The sequence below is a fragment of the Quercus suber genome, unplaced genomic scaffold, assembly GCF_002906115.3.
Source record: "Quercus suber isolate HL8 unplaced genomic scaffold, Cork oak 2.0 scaffold_350, whole genome shotgun sequence".
Taxonomy (NCBI): domain Eukaryota; kingdom Viridiplantae; phylum Streptophyta; class Magnoliopsida; order Fagales; family Fagaceae; genus Quercus; species Quercus suber.
This window is the reverse complement of record NW_027069802.1, coordinates 475,480-490,444: the sequence shown is the minus strand read 5'-3', so window position 1 is coordinate 490,444 and position 14,965 is coordinate 475,480. Positions and strand designations below refer to the sequence as shown.

Genomic DNA, 14,965 nt, shown 5'->3' with positions numbered 1-14,965 from the left:
ATCATCATTGTGCTGGGCCGGAGCTGATGAGAAGTCAGACCCACCTTCTCCTCGGGTTGGATCTATTTGGTAATATTCCTTCTTCAAGCCTCCCTCTCCCACAACATTGATAATAAAATAAAAAATATTATGATTTTCAAAAGAAATTATATATATACTAGCCTTTAAGCATGTGCTCACGCGCGTACTTAGAGATTTTTCTATTTTTTTTGGGTAAATGTTAATAATTTGCATTTATTATAATTTAGAAGTATATATTTATTAATTTTTAAAACAAATAAAAATGATGAACTTTAGAGATAAGCAGTAACTATATTTTATTTTTTGAACGTGAAGGAAAAAAAATCCTAATTTTTAGGGGTTCTCTTTTTGAATTCAAAATGAAATTTTTTATTTGACATTTATGACCTTATTTCTAAATGAAGTTACCCTTCGTCTTGGCTAGGTATAGTTTACACTTTATACATATACTCTCATTGTCACAAAACAATTTCATATAGTAATGATGTAGCCTCTTAAAGCTTCCTTTTGTGAATGCAAATTGTCAAGTTGATCCATGTTAATCTCTACTTCCATCACTATTTCTTTCTCATTTTCTTTATCCCAATAACAATTCTATTATAGCATTAGAGTTAGCCAACTATAGTAGCCACTAGGGCTATCCAACCCACCTGGCCACCCGCCCAACCCGCCCGAGCCCGACTCGCTGCCACCCGATTCGATGTCTCCAATGGTCGGCTGCAGGTCCGAACTCTTTAACTTGACCCCACACAGGTCGGTTGCCAGTTTTACGTTTCAAAACCCGTGACACCCGACCTGAATCGAAACAATCGTCCTCCCCGGCAAAATATTACTAATTTTGTACCAAATTCAGCGAGATCTCACTGTTATCTGACGAAATCTAGGTCAGATCTTGATAGATCTAGCTAGATTTCTGTCTGATATCGACAAATCCGGCCAGATCTTGACGGATTCGGCTAGATTTCAGCCCTGGCGATGAAACTTGAGATCCGAATCGATACCACCCGAAACCGATGAGACCTGAACCAAAAAATTTGACCAGATTAGTTGGGTCGGTTTCGAGTCAAATTTTCAACCACCCGAATCATTCAGGTCGAGTCTGGGTTGGGCACAAACCTAACCCGCCTCGACCCGTGGACAACCCTAGTAGCCATTATATTGCCTTCGTCTTTTTTTTTTTTTTTTTTTTTTTTTAATATTTTTATTTTATTTTTATTTTTAATTTTTTTTAGTGAATATTGCCATCGTAACTATTGCACGTATTGCATTCCAAATTCAAGGTATCTTCAAAGTTTCACCTCAAGTTTGATTGTAACTATTGCACGTATTGCATTCCAAATTCAACGTATCTTCAAAGTTTCACCTCAAGTTTGAGTGGAAATGTTGGAGATATCAATCTAATTTAATGTTTTTGTAAAACTTGTACTCTTGCAATACTTATAATGTTGATCATAACTTACTATAATATTCATCATAACCCCAATAAAGTTATTGTAACAATATAATCTATATCTATATATATCTAAAAGCTGAACCCAATAAACTTATTGTAACAATATAATCTATATATATATATATATATCTCTAAAAGTTGAAGTATAACATTTAATATTGCTACGTTCCTATTGAGCTATCTCATCCTCCATATCAAAATTTTTTTAAAAAAAATCCTTTTTTCCTTTATGATTTCTCTAGATTTTTTTTTTATAAAATAAATTAAATATAGATCATGACAAACATGTTGATGCATTCTATTACTATTCAACCGTTACTATTTGTTTTTCTTAAATGCTAATGTTTTTGTTCTACGATCAATTCAATGCCAGTCTTTAGTCCCCTAGCCAGCCCTAGTCCATTTTTAGGAAGTTTGTCCTTCGCTTTCTTTCTTAAGCACATCTCCTTCCTCATCTTTGCATTTACCTTTTACCTTGAAGGTGACAAAAATTCCAAAAAACTATTACTTCTTCCAAAATCATCTATCCATAAGTCATATAGCATATACCAGCAAGGGTTGGTTTTGTGTAATTGTAATTTGTACGCACATCATGGAAACCGTCATGCTTGTCAGGGCCAGGAACCATAACTCCAACAAGTGTATTTGGGTTTGGCTTTGAAGTGTCTGTCCATTTCCATCTTCCTTAACAGTTATACTTGATCTTATTCAGCCTCCCGAATTGATTTCAACTTTTTGTTTTCTTCTTCCTAATTTCAAGTAATTGTTAAGATTGAATAGTTCATTATTGTTTTAGTGGATACAATTAAAATTTCAAGTATAATCTCGAGCCCAAAGATGAGTTTTGTGTCTCTTCATTTATCTACCGTTACAATGTTTCCTCTTCCAAATTTTCAGTTTTTCACAACCTTATATCTCTCTCACTCACACATTAATTATTTATTTATGCTTTGCAAAGTTATATCTACCAATGTATATTCTAGATACGATCACCCCATCATCTACAACAAAAAAATAAGCTCAGTACGATCATCCTATCAAGCTTTAGTTTTCACCATTTTGAGAAGACATCAATTGTTTTTGTCAAAGATTTTCAAAGTTAAGTCGGCAATAGGATGACTATTGAGGTAAACAAAATGCGCAATTAGAAATGATCTTCTTCTTTTTCCCCTTTCCTTTCGGTATTCTTGCATTTAGTTTTTGTGAAGTGATTTTGTTGTTTTCTTTCCCCAATTTTTAGTGATATTTACTTTTGTTATTCTTAATTGACTTAGAATCGTCAATGCAATTTTATTTGGCTCATCATAGTTGTAAAAATTCTTAATGTTGATATGAAAGATATTGATAATGATTTTTTTTTTTTGTTTATATGTAGAGTATCGGGAAAGTAAAAAAAAATTCAGTGCAGTAATTTTGTTATTGTTGCATCCCATGTTTTTGGTAAAATTCTTTTTAGAAATCTTGTGTGTTATTCTCAAATCTATTTGTTATTTTTATTTGGTCATTCTATTACAAATAATTAGCATCTCTATCATAAGATTTTTAGCTAATATGAGCTTTCTTGGTAAGCTTTTACTTAGTTGATCATCTTTAAGGAAAATATCAAAAAGAGAATAAAATATAATATAATTTACTGTAGAGCATCATCTGTCAATGTTTTTATGTATAGATACATAAGGAACTTGATTAATTCTTTGTTGGAATTTGAATTATTCTTTTTTCTAACATCTTAGATTAATTTTTGGGGTGCAAATGACAGCATAGCGGTAAAGACATTTTTTCTAGTGTCCCATGTTTATGGTTCAAACCCCACCATCCCCCTTCCACCACTATCTACCTATAAAAAAAAGAAAAGAAAAAGAAGAAGCATAGTGTTAGTTTGAATAAAATTTGATGTTCCATTATTTACTTAATTATTTCATATATGCAATGCTTAATTCATTTAACATTTTTAAATTAATCTTTTGTTTTTCCCCCGTTTTAGCCTCTTTCTGATTTTGAAATTGCACAAATTATATTACATAGCACAAGATTAAGCATATGTTATAGGAACAACAAACACAATGCCTAAGGTACCCCCACTTTTGCCTAATTAGGCATTACACCACATAAACTTCTCAATAGGGTTGGTTTCTATAAAGAAGTCATTGTTATTTTTGGTGCAAGCCTTAACGGATAAAGAACTTTTAAATTCCATAAGTATGTACAACATATGGATCATGAAAATGAATTTATTTGCACAAAGTTTTGAACAATAGTTTTTGAGTAGTTTTGCATAATTACTCTATAATTGTTATAGTTTAAATATGTTAATGCCATCTTCATTCTAAAAAGTGAGATACCATGAAAAGCAAAGAGCAAACTAACAAACTTAATAGTGATTAATAATTATTTGATTAATTCCTCTTGGTTGAACGTGTACACTTCCCATAAAAAATATCTTAATTTCACTAAGTTGAAGGTAGTGTACTATTCAATCATTTTGCCAAATTTTTGTATTAAAGTTATAGATTCTATCTTTGACATTTGTGTTGGATGATTTATGTATATAATCAATTGTGCAAACTAAGAATTCCCCATCATATGTTACTCTCTAAAGATCTTATTAGTTGTATAGATGATACTTTTGGTTAATAAGACAAGATCAATAAAACATGATCTTCATATATTTATATCTAAATGATACTGCAATGTCACGATGGATAGGTTGGTCTTATTTTACTATATAATCTCAGTAATCATATGGTTTATGAATTTGAAGAGTTACATATTGCGGGATTTATTCATATGTTCATATGATGAAAAAATAGTTTGCTTTTTGCATTTTATTTTACTTTATTTTATATTTCCTCTTTATGATGGAGTATATGATTAATTGATTATAAAGAAAGACATGTCGATCTATGTTTCGGAGAAAAATATACCTATATAAGAGGTGGTTCATATACATTTGTATAGTAATTAACAAAGTATACATGGTTACAACTTGGTTTAATAGTTCTCACACTATAAAATAAGTCTAATAGTTCTCACACTATAAAATAAGAGATAACTTTTTTATTGCATTGTGTTTCAAATTTTTCTACGTATAGCGCGGGCCTGCGAACTAGTTTTGTATAATAAAAGTACAACTTCTTTAAGGCTTTCTGATATAGACGTATGTTGTCAACTGAATATGTAATATTTTCTTTTGCTACCTATTTCTGACTCTCTTAATCTTGTAAACAATTCTAATATTCTACTACTACTAAAACTTTTATGGTTGAGATTCTATATAAATAGAGAAGGTTATGCAATGTTCATAGCAAGACGACTATATATTATTTTGTTCCTGTTTAAAGCTAATAGTTTATTAAGGCAGTGGGGAAATAATCATGAAACTTGTCATGAAATCAAATCTCATTTCTCTTATCCCAAGTGGGGCTACTAAACCTTTTGACTATGGATGGCGGTTTTAGGCTTTTTCTCCAAGCTTAGGGTATTGCGCATTGGACATTCACTGTTCCAATCATTCTCTTTAAGCATTGGATGCCCCTTTCTTTTGAAAACTCAATGCCTTTAAGAGGACTCCCACCACATACCCCCCCTACCTAGAGAGAAAGAAAAGTGAAAAAGCCCTATTTCTCTCAAAAAAGTAATAAAGATTATGGCTAGTGAAATCTACTTTAGTTTAATATGTGCCATGTTTATGAGTTTTTTTTTTTTTGTTTGTTTGTTGAGAAAACCATGTTTATGAGTTGGCTAACTAAAGAGGTAGTGAAATGATGAGTCGTCGGTCGAATAATAGGACAATCAATGTCACCTATCATATATCGACAAAATTCGATAATTTTTGCCATATGCTCTGCTTTAGTTATTTTTTCCATGATTTAAATATAAACCCTGTTTAGCTTGTAAATGATCTAGATCTTAACGGTATGCGAGTACTCTGTAGCTGGAGGTTAAAGTTGCAACTTGCAAGAGCCGAGCACTTCGAGAAGAAACTCTTTTGTTTCGTCACCAAAAGTAAAATAAGTCAAGTACACTTAAGTGATTTGCCTAGGTGCTAATCTATTGGCATCATATAATTGACAATTGAGGTTAAATTATAGCTTTGAAATTAAAGGCCTCAGTATTGTCGTAATCCCTCTTAATAAGACAAGATAGGTGCCAATTTGAGAGGAAATAAACAAAGGCATCGATTGATGAGCAATAAAATTCTAGCCATCCAGTCATTATAGAAATTATATAAATATATATATATATATATATAAAGAGCTTTTGATATATATTAACTTGAGATTTGAAAAAGCAGATGAAGGCTTTTATTAACGTCGCTTTTAAAATGACAAAGGGCAACTGAGGAATAGAGATGTGTTACACCTTGGTGGTGCTTTGAGGGCCCAGTTCTTTGTTACTGTTACTTGCGGAAGTAGTTTCTTGGAGAGAAACTCAGATCATATAATTCACAAAAAAGAACATAATGAATTTGACGTTACAATGGCATGCGTTGGGTTTTACAGATGGAAGGAGTCAAATTGAAGTTGCAACGATTAATTTTTATCTGCTCAGAACTTTGGATTCGGCCTCTTGTAAGGGTATCTAGAGTCTAGACCATCGTCATTCTAAGACAACTTTGAAAGCGACCGAGTGAATAACGACTATGAATTTTTTTTTTTTTTTGTCATCATCGTCATATATTGTTATTGTTAAGAGCGTTCTGTTTTGTTTGTTTTTATAGAAAATATCTTTTTAGAAAATTATTCGTTTTCCTTAATATCGTTTTTTGGAAAACTCTCGTTTCTCAAAAAAAAAAAAAAAAAAAAAAAGACAGAAGAAATCTCTCGTTTCAATTGTGAGTTTTGGAAAACTCTCGTTTCTCAAAAAAAAAAAAAAAAAAAAAAAGACAGAAGAAATCTCTCGTTTCAATTGTGAGTCTTTGACCCTAAGGAAATAAAAAAAAAGCTCTTTTATTTTTATTTTTTATTGTTTGACTCAAACCGTTAATTCTTAATTAAATATTTATTGTAATTCCAAATATTTGCAGTGACAAAAAATTTAATCCACAAAAAAAAAAAAGGAAATATTTTTTTTATTCTTTTGGTCATTTCATTTGAGAGTCTCAAACAGAAAAATATATCTCAAATTTGAAATCTATATGAGGTGAAAATACAGCTGATTAAAAAAAATACATTATTTAGAGAGAAGAGAAAAGTTAACGTATGGAATGAGAGATGGTGCAAACAGTTGAGGAATTGACTCAATTGAGGATTGTCATTGGGACTTGGGAGAGTTTTTTGGGTTGTGAAATTTATTTATGATTTTATGTGCTATATTGCGTACAATTCCGTTCTTAAATTTTTTTTTTTCCTCTTTATTCGACTTGTTTTCTATTCCTTTATTCTTGATTTTTATTTATTTATTTATTTTTAATTATAACAAATAAAAAAAAAAAGTATTTTTCCGCCAAAATAATTGGAGCGTAATTATGCAGTAATATACTCGAAACTCTGTGTATAAAAAAAAATTTAAACTCAGAAACTCTAACCCAACCCCTAAAGATGAACTCATCTTTATTTCCATGACAGTAACTATTAGCTCATCTAGGGCATTATCCAATCGTTGTTCAATGAAGTGGAAAAAAGGTGTTAACAGTAAGGGGAGCGCGAGTTGAATCTATCTTCTCAAAGGGGAAGTTCAGATGGTTTTCTCTTGTAAAATACATATGACAAACAATAGCATGAAGCACGTTGACAGATTTGAACTATTGAGCCCATATATGAGCTAACGTGGGCTCTGAATTTTTCTCACGCTTAGAGCTTCAGTTATTGGACTATTGTCTAGTGTCTACTGATATTAGTTTGTGGGTTTCCTTTGGCATTGATATTTAGTCTAGGGGCTAAAAAACGCAATCTCGAATAAAAAGTAAAAACCCAAACTGGATACAAATTAAATTTCGAGTGTTCAAAATTTTTATGGCAGAAAACACCTGAGAGGTTGATTATACAAACAAAGAAAGAAAGAAAGGAAAAAAAAAGAAAAAGAAAGAAGCTGCTCATGGGGTAGGCTCATGTTTGAGATCTGATAAAACCACTAAATTAATTAATTTTATCATTGAAATGGAAAACCCTTGTATGTAAATGACCAATAAAAATCCTCGTTACCACGTCTCTTTTTCCTTATAAAGTAGCCTATGTTTAAAATTAGAAGAAAAGAAAAAAAAAAAATCAAATGCATGGCATACTTAAAAAATTGATGAACATCAGATACTTCAATTGCTAGAATATAAAGTGGAAAATATAAGTAGAGTCAATGATCATTTTGTTTGGACAATAGACTACCAAGACCAGTTCTGTTCCCATATACGAGTGGTCTTATTTTCTGGTTGGGGTGGGGGGTTGAATAAATTCATACTCATGATTTTTTGTATTAAGATGGTTATCAGAAATACGGATTCATGAGGACAACTATAAATTTTGGGAACGAATTTTTTTTTGGCTATGTGCCTCATCCAGCAGTGGGCACTTACTCCTTCGTTGCACCCACATTTTTGCCACTAATTTGCTGCATCACAATACAAAGTCCTCTAGAAATCTTCACTTAGAAGTCAGTTTATTGATAGAAAATGATCAAGCGGCGCAGAAAGGAAGAAAAAAATTCCAAGATTACACATTGGTGTGTTAAGAAATGTACCCAAGTAATTGGATTTGTAGTATGGCAGTGTGGGGGGCACCCCAGTGCACTGGGGTGCTTTGAGATATAATTTCTCAAAACATCATTTGTCATTTCATCAAATGTATCTTGCACCTGAACAACCAGTAATTCTGGGTCATAACCACATTTAACAGCAGAGCCATTAAAAACAATGACTAAAGCATATAAGGGAATCTAGAATTGCGTGGGAGATACAATAGGCTTCATATTGTGCCTCTTTCATGTAACAATAGAGTGATTGCAAAAATATTTTATTGCCAAGTAGCAAAGAAAAACTGTCATAAATGATGTCAGTACTAAGGGAACTTTTAACATCTTTAGTAGATCTGTAAATGCATTGAATATTTGTAGTCCCAATCTAATAAATTTAATGAGTATTTGATTGTCTAACTATAGTAATTGAATGTGATCATAAAAACACAAGCACACCAACCCAATAGACTCACTTTTGTTCTAAGCTTTTTAATACCATGGTTGTTCTGAAAAAAGAAGAATGTTAAACAGTAGTTAGTGCACTACTTCACACAGTAAAAGAAGCCCTATCTCAAGATGTCATCCCCATTCCCTTAGTCCCACTAGAGCAAGGGGCCTAGATGGGTGTGTGAGACCGAAAGTTCTAAAGTGATTATTGGCAAAGTAACCATGCTAGAAAGATGTTTCCTTTCTAACTTTTGAAATACATCTTTCCAGATATTTTCATAATATTTATAATCTCATTAACAGTACAGTCAAAACCTTAAAGGGCATAACCCCCTACCCCATGCCTCCAAACAGTGCATATTAAGGAAGCAACCTCATCTCAAATGATATGATCAACCAATTGCACTATCAATTTCAGTGTGGAATTCAATGAAATTTTTTTTAAATTCAGTGATGCAGTCTAAGGAATTTATCTACACTTAGTGCCAGAAAATAACTTTGGAAATCGATAAAATTCTGCAGAGTATGAAGTTTCACAATTTGCAAATATAATAGTAAAAATTTTACCTTCAATTAATAATTATTGGATTACAGCATTTTCTCTTTCGCCTCCTTGCTTTCCTCAGAATCCGATCAGTCTCTTCCTTTACCTCCTTATTAAAAAACTTTCCTATGCCTTCACCAAGGAAGCAATCAGGATAAGAGCAAAGATTGTGAAGCAATTAATGTTTACTGGAAAAATAACAAGGCAAACTAGTGACAATTTCAAAAGTTGACATCTATGTGTGCCATGAAAAGAAGAAGAAAAATAGAAATCATATATTTCCTCTACCTCTGCAGCTAAACTGTCATCATGTTACTTTTCAATGAAGTAAAACACTTACATACATTATTCCTAAGTTAAATAAAAAAAAGTATACCATCAGATTAGTGAATGATTTTTGACACCCGCAAACATGTTTATCTGTATCTGAATAGCAGCCAATAGCTGTCTTAAAATAGCCCTTCGGCACAGCTATAATATCTACGATAATTCCTAGTTCCTAAAATTACCGTTCAATCTTATCTCTCTCCATAATCAGAAAGCTGGCATCTCAAAGATGAAAGATGTCTACTAAATCACTAGGGGTTCAATGTTTACCTCAAATGAAAAATAAAATCAACGAGAGAGAGACATGAACAATAATATTCAAAGAAATAAATGATTCCACTAGAAAATTTAACCAATGTGAGCCACGAAAAATAATAGTCAAGAATAAGTGTCATTAACTACCTGTTTCCTCTTCAAGCAAGCAGGAAAAATCTCTATCAATCTCCTCATCTGATTCAATGATAACTCTACAAATCTTTTCCTGCATCATGTATTGCCATCTCAAATGGGCCATGAAAACAGACTTATATTGTTCAAACAAGCAAGTGCCAAAATTTTCATACACTACTTGGGGTAAAAGGTCACTTTTTGCTTTCAAGTACACGTTAAGGAACGTGACTCAGTACAATTCACATGATCATGCCAATCACCTTAGCAGATGCTGGATTAAACTAACATACCTCAATCAGAAAAGTGCCGCCTTTCCTGACAAAGAAAGGGGAAAAAGAGATGGAAGGAAAAGGAAAAAAAAAAAAAAAAACCCAATGAATTACCTGTTCTAGGGGGGATACTCTGTTTTGTTTCTGCACCTTGTTGGATGCCCTATTAGTGGAAATTGCCTTATCCACTTTTACTGATTTCCAGCCCCCTGTTTCTACCTTCGGAACGATAGTTGCTTTCTTATAGGCCTTTGGAGACACTGCCAAACTGGAATGAAGCAAACCATTTTAATCTCTTGAAAGGCTAAAAAAAAAAAGATTGTTACAAAATCTAAGGACTAAAGGACCAACTTATATGTCCAAGAAGATGGCATCGATCCAAAAATCATGCACCTTTCTCTCCCAAGAAAACTAATACAAAAAACTTATCAAAAAAGAAAAAGAAAAATCATGCAAAAAATATTCTTTTTTTTTTTGATGAAAAAATATTCTTAATTCCTGATCACATTGACGGAAGAAGACTCTAGTTTCAAACTAGGAACACTACAATCGAGCACCAGACAATTTAAAGCTCTACAAAAACAATAACAGGAGTTATTGATTTGAACACCATCTTCATGCACATGCTTATAAAATCTTTCTTCCCTTTCGAAAATGATCAAGAGATTTCTTTACCCTCCATTTCAGTCGATGGATGACTTCAAATGAATCTATTATTAGTCTGTCCTTTCTAGACTTCTTCCAACGAGCTCTAGCTCAAATGAGACTTCCTTATTTTATAAGAAAGATGAAGAATGAGATCGTGGGTTCAACATTGAGTGTGTGTATGTAACTGACCAATAAAAAAGAAATCCTTTCTAGTCTTCTTCCCTTACTAAAATTAGATTATTTTGAATTATTCCTATATGAAAATTTTCTCAGATATTTTGGCAAAAATGATAACCCCCCACCTCTCCAGGGCAGGGGCAGGTAAAGTCGTAAAGAGAAGTAAAGAATATATCCTAGAAGCTAGACTTTAATTTCAGTTGATAATTGAAATATTTAGGGAGATCACGTTATTTATGAGGATCGGACAGGGGATGTAACTTGTCCAATTAAGCAGGACTATATCCAACAGAAAAAAAAGAAAAAGGAAAGAGTTTTACATACTCCCTAGGAGGCTTTTCATATCTCTGTGAAGTAGCACGTTGGTCAGTACCCTGCAGATTGACAAATGTAAGAGGTTTTCTGAGATCACACCTTCACCATACATGAGTACTTAAAGAAGCTAATGGGTCATTATCCAAGAAGAATAAAGCACCTCTGGGAGGAGGATAGAGGGTGCTATATATTTTTGGTTAGGAGTCTTCAGGCTGCAAGCCATTGCCTGAGAATAATTGATGAAGAAAAAGGCATTCAATAAGCTGAGAGGCATGGCATTATTTAATATTTATAGTAGAAATATTGAGTTGAGAAAATTGAAAAGAAAGAGATTAGGGAAGATTTGAGCATTGTTTGTGTCGGGCAAAGAAATAAAATTCAATAAAACTTTTGCTACAGTCAAGGACCACAAAATGAATTATCTTAAAACCTTGAATCACATATATATCAGCAGTTTCCATTACGACATCGTACATACTTGCACTTCTTTGGAGAGGGTGTTGCCGAGCTTATCTTGTAATCTCAATATAGATGCTTCCACCTGCTGTGGTAAGGCTGAGACCACCTTGAAAATCTCCTGTAACTTGTCTAGATATATATCTTTGCTAAGCTGATCAGATATCAACTTGAATCCCCCAGCAACGCTAGCTTTCAAATCTTCTTGTCCCCTGTTCTGGTTTACCATATCTCAAACGTGTTAGAAGAAACCATATCTCAAACAACACATCACTTGATATTTTAAAACCTAAGCAGGTCAACAAGGCTTTACCATTGACTGCAGAAAGTTATCTTGAACAATCAGTTTCTGCCGTGTGCTGTCCACTGAATCAAATTTGAGAAAACATAAGAAAATTATTTTGTTAATTATGTTCCCCAACTATTTACATTGCATACAATATAGATTTGGAAGCACAGTAGTTTGCACTGAACAATTTATTGTGTTCACTGTTCATCAAATCTAACTAAGTCCTACCTAATAGATGAAGGTCTTTACATAATTCAAAAATCAAGCAAATTAATCATCAAATTCAACCAAACCGTAAGTTAAGCCACACATCAACATCAAATAAGTGAACTTAATTCATCTGAAACTTTATGAAAGTAGTATATATTTCCTGGTTTTTATGTCACAAGTCTCTTATATAGAAAATGACAGTATTACTTTAAAAGATTAAGTTATATAGTTTCTCTTCAGATCCTACTTTTTAATGTATTGACTGTTGGAATAGAATACTCACTCTCCAGTGAAACTTCTTTTGTTCCTTTGTTTACTTGCATGACGTCGCTCTGAACAGAATCCAGGATCATTCCAAACCTGCTTAATGAAGTTTCCATCAATCCAATTCGATGTTCAAGTTCTTCACTAATCTGACCTGCTCAGGAAAATAAAAAGTTCAATATCTGAGGAAATACATACTTATGCATGCAAGAACAAAATCTTGATTGACATGCCTACTTTTGCATAACCGTAAAGAAAGGAAACCACATTTTTACAAAGACACTTAAACAATTTCAAGAAAACAAAGTAAATTTTGAACTTACATCTATGATCTGTAACAGAAGCAGAATTCCATTTCCGCATTAGATTGGCTGAAGATCTTGAGATTTGCATTTGACTCTCTTCTCGTGAACAACTAGGTGGAGGCAAGCAAGAAATCTTCTTAACAGAGTTTTCTCGTTCTTGAGAACCAAATCTCTGCAAGGACTGAAAAACTAAACTAAGACGAGTATACATACTAGTTCATAGAGTTCATTTTCAAGCCACAAAAAAGGAAACAGAATAGGCGACTTAAAATTTCTGTTTTACATCAGCACAATTTAAGCCTTTGCCTCTCAAAATCATTACATGAGAAAACCATTCTATATATTAGGTTTGGTGAAAAGAAATTTTACAAAGAGATCATACCATAGAAAATAACCAAAAAACTGTTCTAGAGAGCTAAAAACTCAATTAAGCTCGTGTCTCCATTCCAAACTATCCAGATATCATTCAAGAATGAGAACACCACATCTCTATGTATTTATATGCAATCAAGTAAGACAATCAAGTAAGACATGTAAATATATACAAAGCTATGTGGGAAGTGAACATCTAGACCTCACAGTTTGTATAAATCCATAAGTTGGTGTCCTCTGCAATGATCATTGATAAATATGAATCATGATAGCTTCTACCATTTGGAAATTACAAAAAGCCATGTTCTGGCCATCCTTAAATATAGCTATACTCTTCACAATGAAAATTTTAATTCCTACGCATATGATTATTGCACTCTAAAAAAAAAAGTTTCAGCTATTAGAGGTTTAAACTAGCAGTAAGTTCAAGGCGACTAACAGAATTTCAAAATAGCAAGATTATTCAATTATATTTGGTTTTGCTTAAGACTTATCTTTCAACAATTTCCTGCAAGACTAAAGATCCATAAGGCTCAATAATTATTCTCTTGTTCCTGTTCTCAATTTGTTCAGCAAATCAAACAAATGCTCAGTACCAGAAAATTCAAACCTGATCATTAGTCACAGCCTCATTGAGAGAGTTCTGAGAGAGCTGAGAAAACATGCCATGCTGAGATGAAAATCCCTGCGAAAATGATTGCTGCGACTGTTGCGATTGGAGTTGTGATGCTTGAGCATTAGGTCCAGTTGGCACCGCACTTGATCTCCTAATTCAGATCGTATCCAAAATATAAGTTAATGCACAAATAGTGAAGAATGAATTAAAGCAAAGAACAATCTCATTTGTTCAAAATTAAATCAAACTGAGGCAAATAGCTGATTTAGCTTTAGTTGAGCGAAAGTTTACTTTTGAAATTCTCAAGTATATGATAATTTAAGATTTAAACATTGTGAATACTCTTTTCCTATATTCTCGCAGTAACTATAAAAGTCAGATATGGAAACAGATTTACAGGCAGTTACAAACACTCTTTCGCTCTCTTTGGTTTTTGAGAGAAACGGATAAAGGAAAAAAGAATTTGAGATTGAATCTTGATTTTATTCCAGCATTTTCTTAGAAACCAAACGGATCCTTTGTAATGAAATAGAAAAAGCGCTTGATCTCATCCAAAGCATTAAGAATCAAAGTAAACAATCAAAACTGAAACAGATTATGAAGAATCTGTTCATTAGTTTAAACATTTCAAAATTTTGATGCTTAAAATTTTCCTGCATATTCTCGGAAACCAAACAGAACGAGTTTGAGAAGGAAAATTCAAACCTGGCATGAGGAGGAAAGACGGAGATGGAGCTGATATCGCAAGCTTTGTTGATCTTCAACTTCATTTGCTTGATTCAGAGATTTGAACAGGTCCTTTGAGAGGCCAAACTGTGCTGTGACTATTTGGTTGAAACCCTAGGTGATCTGTGAATTGAGGCAATCGGTTTCAGAGAGATTGAATTTCTTCGAATTCCAGAGAGAGCGTGAGAGAGATTTACGAGTGAGAATGTGAAATTCGAGGGTTATATAGTATATGCAAAGCGTGGGCGGGAAAAGGGGTTGCTGGGCTTTTCGGATTCGGTTTGTATTATGGGCTGGATCGTGGATCAAACAGGCCCCATAATATGCAAATTTTTAGAGTGACGTACGGTATTGTATTCTCTGTCTACACGGCTTTAATACAAAACTTATTTCCGTTGGATCCAAGGGGGATCTCTTATTTGATGGTTGAAGTGTTGAACTAGATGCATTAAGTATTAGATCTAAGGGGA

At 33.0% G+C, this 14,965-nt stretch overlaps 1 protein-coding gene across 1 annotated transcript; it reads right to left on the bottom strand.

Moving 5' to 3' along the window:
- Positions 1–7,739: 7,739 nt before the first annotated feature.
- Positions 7,740–14,736, bottom strand: LOC111986563 (putative recombination initiation defects 3). The gene is made up of 12 exons (XM_024018229.2): positions 14,475–14,736; positions 13,764–13,920; positions 12,800–12,953; positions 12,496–12,630; positions 12,027–12,079; positions 11,736–11,930; positions 11,418–11,483; positions 11,267–11,316; positions 10,232–10,385; positions 9,861–9,939; positions 9,155–9,263; positions 7,740–8,260 (listed from the first exon to the last, which is right to left on the bottom strand). Exons 1-11 carry the CDS (start codon positions 14,537–14,539, stop codon positions 9,157–9,159), a joined length of 1,215 nt encoding a protein of 404 aa, XP_023873997.1. The 5' UTR covers positions 14,540–14,736; the 3' UTR covers positions 7,740–8,260; positions 9,155–9,156.
- Between the last annotated feature and the right edge of the window lie 229 nt (positions 14,737–14,965).

Excerpts from the sequence above, each read along its gene's own strand:
- LOC111986563 (XM_024018229.2), bottom strand. The coding sequence starts at position 14,539 with ATGAAGTTGAAGATCAACAAAGCTTGCGATATCAGCTCCATCTCCGTC. Across the intron at positions 12,080-12,495 it reads AAAAGAAGTTTCACTGGAGA|TGGACAGCACACGGCAGAAA; the intron begins GTGAGTATTCTA and ends AATTTGATTCAG. Across the intron at positions 10,386-11,266 it reads TATGAAAAGCCTCCTAGGGA|TTTGGCAGTGTCTCCAAAGG; the intron begins GTATGTAAAACT and ends GCTTCATTCCAG.